The following is a 6382-nucleotide window of genomic DNA, read 5'->3' as shown; positions in this document are numbered from 1 at the left end:
TTTTTATCTGTCAGTCAGTTGTTATTTTGTTTAGTTTTTTCCTGTGATTTCCTTTGTCTTGACCTGTGCAATGCCTTATTTGTTAGTTATTAAATTATTTGTTGATATATTTTGTATTAAATGCCTACATTTTAAGTGTAACTTGGACATAATTATGACATTTTTTCCCACTAAAAATGCTACGCAGAAAAAAACATCTGACTTTCCATCAGGACTGTGTTTAAGAGCTTGTTATTGATCATAGATTAGGAAATATCCAGTTGATCAATAGGGTGCATAAACAGACACGAATGATGTGTGCATAGATCAATAATGACAACTATGTGAGTAGAAATATTTTGCGTTCAACTTTTGCATACCTTCCAGTAGGAAACCATTCCCCGTCATTTTAAAGAGACATAATGAAATCACATGCAGCCAAAATTATTTCAAGGTTTTATTGATATGGTGTCATACAGCAATACAATAATAATAATAGTAAAGAGAAAAGCATGTCAACTACATTCAATCCATATGCTTTTGTTGTCACTGCAGCTATGATAAACACTACGAAAGAGAATATAACGGTTAAACACCCCACTGAACAGAGTCGTATGCATCAAACACATGGTCAAAAGCTGCTGGTGTTTTAAGGCATTTTACATCCTACAGTATTTCTTTTACAGTATGGCTAAATATTGATTGTTGGTTTTGAATCGGTGATATACTGATCATCATTTTCCAGAGCATGTGCATTTAGAAAAGTTTGGCAGTGCTGCGGACGCGATGTTTTTCTTTAGACATCCATGAAAGCTCTTTTGGTTTACAGTGTAAGGATAAAGGCTTGACATTTGCAACCACTAGCAACTCATTCAGTGTGTTTATAACTTCTTCTGTTTGACGCTATAATTCGTACAATTCATTATTCTACGAAACAAAATCAAAATGCCCAGCTTTCAGACTTGCTGTTCTCACTCAACACATAATTCCAGTTATGATAGGCCACTGTGTAGAGACACAAACACACTTAGTACAGTACTATCAGTAGGTTTTGTTACCATTCTTAGTGTTAGTGCAGTTTGTCAGGGCATTATTCACCATGACCAGCAGCAAGAGAATAAAGATAGCTGTGTTAGAGTTGGCAGTGCACGAGCAGAGAAAACAAGCTGCAAGTCTCTTAAGCTACTGAAGGATTTCTAGTGGTGAGGTCACACTACAACAGACATTTTATCCAGTCATGGCCACAGTTAAAAAAAAAAAAGAAAGAAGTTGAGACGTTCTAAACACATCATGGCATGGCACGCTTCAACTAAATCATTAGAGTTTTGTCAACACTGTTTTCTTCAGGGTGACTGATATGGTATTAATTCTTGTGTTGTGCTTCATGGGAAATGTTGTTATGCAGCTGATGTGTAAAATTTATCACACCTCAATCGCTGGATCATTATGAAACGCATGCATTTGTGCTACAGCATAATTTATAATTCAGTCTTCAACTGACTTTATAAAAGACTCTTTTATTATGTTTGCTCCATTCTCTAAAGTCTCAAATCTAACCTAAAGGCCTAACAAACACATGTCTAATGCAGTCATTAAAAGGTGTTGTGCATGATGATGCTCGACATAGTCGGCAGTTTTAACTTCATACAACAAAAATGTGTTGAATGAGTAATTTGCTGATGAATTCCATGCAAGCATGACATCTTCGTACACCATGCAAATTATGCCAGAATAATATATTTTTGTCTTTGTCCTAAATCTTGATCTTACTCAAAGAGCTACATTAATATATTGTTGTTAGTGAAACTTTTCCAGGAATTCGAAAAGGGTCGGTGCTCGACTCCTTCAGCCATTTGGGTTGTGCTCAAATCCCTTGCAATGAAAAGAGAACTGTCTGTGCAAACATTTGATTTAAGGAGGATATTCTTTGCACTAAAAAGGCTCAAAATGTTGGCTCAGTAAGACATTATCATTTATTGTTGTTCATCTTATTGATTATTGTTATTATTGTTAGCTGGTTTCTTATGTAGACCGTGTGCTTACTTACTAAAGAGAAATCATTATATTCCTATTGTGGGTAGAGACCCATACCAGCTGATGTGTTTTAGATCTTTTTGGCATAGTGTGGAATGTGTTGAGAATAATTCACAGTTTGTGGAAGAAATGCACAACCGGAGTTGTTATTATTATCTACTGTGTGTCCGTACATATTGATTAGTGAGAAAGACCAGTAGAATAATGTACTGTGAAAGACCATACTCCTGTAAGAGATGCTACCTAAGTGCTTGATATTGTTTGAAGCTGAGAACAAGAGAGAACAAGACAGAACAGATGTACTGGACTTTTGCATGGTGTGTCGGTTATAATAGCGGTATAATGGATTTCCCTTGATGGGGGGAACACCTGTGGGGGTCAAAGGGGACAAGGACACCAACATAAAACAAACTTGTAGATCCTGCACTCTAATCACATCCAACACACACTAGCTCAGATATGAAAGACAATCTTACTATGCTTTTGGGATGGGGGATGAAGAGGTATGGGTTTGCAAGGCAAAGGGAAGATTTAGGGGTCAACACCAGGCTTACAGTAGGCTCTTAGTTTTTCTGATTGGTGGGAATGTCGTCTTGCTGCTTCTCCATCTTCTTGGTGGTGACTACTGTCTCCTCATAAACTTCACGCTGGGACATCTTCCCACCGGATTTGCTCTCCAGCTGCTCGTCATCCTTTCCCTCCTTCTTGGAGCTCTTGCCAGAGCTTGTGTAAATGCGGGTCTGGTAGCTGTAGCCCTGCCCAGGTCCAGCACTTATGGAGGGACTGGGATAGGTGATGCCTGTCCCGATGCGGGTCTCCTCTCCCTCCAGTAGTTTCCTGCAGAAATGGTCATAAAAAGGTGTTAGAGGAAGACATTATATAATGAGAGAGGCAAGTGGTGAGGTGTCAAGAAACATACCTGTATGCTGCAATTTCTATGTCCAGTGCCATCTTGACATTAAGCAGATCCTGATACTCCCTCAAGTGACGAGCCATCTCGCTCTTTGTGGTCCTCAGCTCATTCTCCAGCTCTGCCATGCTTTCCTGAGCAGAAAATTAAAAATGAAAGTAGGCCAGAATTACATATTTTAAAAGGGGAAGACAATGTGTGTGACTACATGTCTTGCAGCAGACAGACAAAGACCTCTGTCAATCCCATTATTGGGCATGGTGTAGGCTAGAATTTGAGAAATGTATTAATAAATAGTAAATATTTTATTTTTAGTAAGAAGCTCTGGATCGAGCGTTTTCTTGTTTTAAAGTCGTTTTTTTTTTTTTTTTTTTTTTTTCTTAGAGCACCGACAGTGGGCGTTGTCAGATGCAGCTGAGCGCGCTATCCCGAAGGAACTAGTTTCAGCACCACGGACAGAGCCCGGCAAAAAACGGTTGTCCCGATCTTATTCTTGCGGTATTGTCACTAAAAACTACACACATAGTAGACTATCAATTTAAATGAAACTTTTACGAGACTGCTATTTAACAGCCGAATATCATTGCAGGAGAAACCTGATGATAAGCGTCAAAAAAAAAGTAAAACAGAATTACCTGATAGTTTCCAATCTCCATATTGTGTCTGTCCTCCATCTCCCGAAGCTGCTTTTCCAGAGATTCGTTGGTTCCTCTCAGACTCTCGATCTCGATAGTCTTGGACTGCAGCTGCCTCCTGAACTCGTTCACTTCCTCCCTGCCGGCGCGGATGGCCTCGTTACTACGGTTAGCCTGCTCGGAAAGATCTGCAAACTTGCTCTTGTACCACTCCTCGGCGGACTGCAGGTTCTTTGAAGCCATGGACTCGTACTGGCTGCGAATCTCTTTGAGGGCGGAGGTGAGATCCGGCTTGGACACCTCCATTTCAACAGACACCTGTGCAGCCTGGATCATATCCGTCAGTTCGGCCACCTCCTCCTCATGCACCTTCCTGAGGAAGTTGATCTCGTCCAGGAGGGATTCCACTTTCTTCTCTAAGTCCAGGCGCACCATGGTAGCATCATCCACATCTTTTTTGAAAGCCTTGAGGGTGGCCTCCGCCTCCTCTCGGGCGCGGAACTCCTCTTCATATTTCCCCCTGAGCTTCTGCAGGTCGTCCTCAATATTATCCCTCTCGATCATCAGCTGGGACTTCTCCCCGTTCAGTTCGTCGAGCTGGGAGCGCAGTTCGCGGATCTCTTGCTGATAGAGCTCTGCCAGCCTGGACGGCTCGGTATGACGCTGTCGCAGAGCAGTCAACTCTGTTTCCAGCACTTTGTTGTGCTGCTCCAAGTTGCGCACTTTCTCGATGAACATTGCAAAGCGGTCATTAAGACCTTGCATTTGTTCCTTTTCATTAGTGCGGATGATTTTAAACTCATTGTTGAGGACGCTACTCTGTGTCAGGTCGAAGGACTCCACTGGCATAGGAGAGAAGGAGCGGCCAGACTTTCTGCTGAAAGAGCCCAGGGACGAAACGTTGCTTCGGGATAGGGAGGAGGACCGGTACCCTCCGCGAGAGGCCACGTTCATCACCGTGCGCGATGGAGAGGATGCATAACGGGGAGAATCCCCGAAAATCCTCCGGTAGGAGGAGGAGGAAAAGACTTCAGATCCGTAGCTCATCTTCGCTTGTGTGGAGACAGAGCAGAGCAGTGGGCGCGTCTCCTTTATATAGGGGTGTCGACCCAATCACTAATTAATGCCCAACGGTAACATCCGGACTTAGTTTGTTCCAGATGCGTCAGGCAGTCCACTGTGCATATGCGAATGAACAGAAATCACTCCTGTAAACTAGATTTTTCGTTGATGGGTATATTATAAATATGACATCACTCCAGATGTGCACGGTTGACTCTATTTTTTTTTTTTCTTTCAGCAAATGGAACTGTCCTTTTTGGCGCAGTGGTGATGTATCCGCGTCTGATCGCTTGTTGCTAATTTAAAACAAACAGCTAACAACATGTAACAAATGTTCCGTATAAGACATCCTTTAGCAACAGTTTCCTGCAGCCCATCTTCAGCGTTTTTGTTGCTGAGAAAAATCTCTGAAAACGGAATTTCATCTAATCCGCTCCAGTCTACAAATTCTATGCTGTTTTTAATTAACGCAGAATGACGATGACGGTGCAGTTTACTTGCAAACTTACTTACTTGCAGTGCAGCCAGGTAACATCCGTAAAACACTCTTCCCCAAACCACAGTACTGACGTCATACAACACATCTGCTTGCAGTTTCCAAATAGCATCTATTTAAATAATATGACCCATTATTTTAACGCAGATCAAGAGCGAGCCCTGCGTTTTTCTTGTGTTAAACATGCGTATAACACAATGAGAAATTTGTATTTGAAAATAAATATGTTATGCATAAAATGTAGCAGGCTGCACGAAATATAATTAGAGTTAGATTTCCAAGAAAACTGTTTTAAATAATATCTAGGGTTACTCGGACTGGTTGATTGTTATTTGTTCTGTTTGGTAAAGTGTGTATATATAAAGCCTGGTCAAACAGGATCCGACTGACAGGCCTTTGCTGCCCTCTGCTGTCAAATAGCGTTACATTGCAAGCAAACTGGACTACCGAACCGTATTAACTGCCACAGTGTTTTTATTCTAGTGTGTTTAAAATTTTAGTGCGGCACATTCACAGTGGTGTTATTATCGTGATTTGTGGCAGAGCAAGATCATTATGAGAATGATTTATAAATAGGGCCTAGTTAAATGTGTTCATTTTGGTATTATACTCTTATCATGGACCTAAGGTTTTGTTGTTTGAACTTTGAATTCCAGTTTGCTATTGGGAATTCTTTTGTTTAGTGTTTTTAGTTGAATGACTTGACTTTAAGGTGTGTCTTTGTAACCAAAGTAATGCATCTGTCCTTAGTCTTAAGTTGCACAGTATGGGGTAATGGCAAGAAAGAACAGTGAAATAAAAAGTAGAAATTTACATTTAGAACAAGGGAAGAGCAAGTAATCTTCATCAGATTGAGAATAAATCTCACTAGATTAATGGTACTCCAACTGGCTATTGAGCAAGTACTAATTTCATATAGTTGGTACAAAGAAGCATGAAGAGAGATGGGGGTAGTCATGCAAGGGTTAGGTTTCAGGATATCAATATTAGCGATGTGCTCATGTGTGGGGACTCAACAGTGGGAGGAAACTACTATTTAGGTAGGGACATGTCTCCATTTTGAGCTTTAGAAATATATATATTTATATGCACTTCTCTGATCTATTAATCTAAGGTGTTTGGAAAGAAAAGCGACTGGACTTCTTTATGTTTCTTGAAGATGTTTCACCTCAAATCCAAGAAGCTTCTTCAGTTCTAAGACCAAATGGTGGAGAGTCCCAAGTATTTAAGCCCTAGTGAGATACCTGGGACTTTCCACCATTTACG

At 40.8% G+C, this 6382-nt stretch overlaps 1 protein-coding gene across 1 annotated transcript; it reads right to left on the bottom strand.

Annotated features, from left to right (window-relative positions):
- Positions 1 to 879: 879 nt before the first annotated feature.
- On the bottom strand, positions 880 to 5317 carry inab (internexin neuronal intermediate filament protein, alpha b). The gene is made up of 3 exons (XM_040004833.1): positions 3559 to 5317; positions 2933 to 3057; positions 880 to 2850 (listed from the first exon to the last, which is right to left on the bottom strand). Exons 1-3 carry the CDS (start codon positions 4603 to 4605, stop codon positions 2577 to 2579), a joined length of 1446 nt encoding a protein of 481 aa, XP_039860767.1. The 5' UTR covers positions 4606 to 5317; the 3' UTR covers positions 880 to 2576.
- Between the last annotated feature and the right edge of the window lie 1065 nt (positions 5318 to 6382).

Source organism: Simochromis diagramma, unplaced genomic scaffold (assembly GCF_900408965.1).
Source record: "Simochromis diagramma unplaced genomic scaffold, fSimDia1.1 OVJJ01000487.1, whole genome shotgun sequence".
NCBI classification, from domain to species: domain Eukaryota; kingdom Metazoa; phylum Chordata; class Actinopteri; order Cichliformes; family Cichlidae; genus Simochromis; species Simochromis diagramma.
Note: the sequence above shows the minus strand (reverse complement) of the source record. Positions and strands in the feature narration are given on the sequence as shown.

Coding starts and splice junctions, on each gene's coding strand:
- inab (XM_040004833.1), bottom strand. CDS start 4,605: ATGAGCTACGGATCTGAAGTCTTTTCCTCCTCCTCCTACCGGAGGATT. Junction 3,058..3,558: donor TGGAGATTGGAAACTATCAG/GTAATTCTGTTT, acceptor TTTTCTGCTCAG/GAAAGCATGGCAGAGCTGGA. Junction 2,851..2,932: donor ATAGAAATTGCAGCATACAG/GTATGTTTCTTG, acceptor CCATTTCTGCAG/GAAACTACTGGAGGGAGAGG.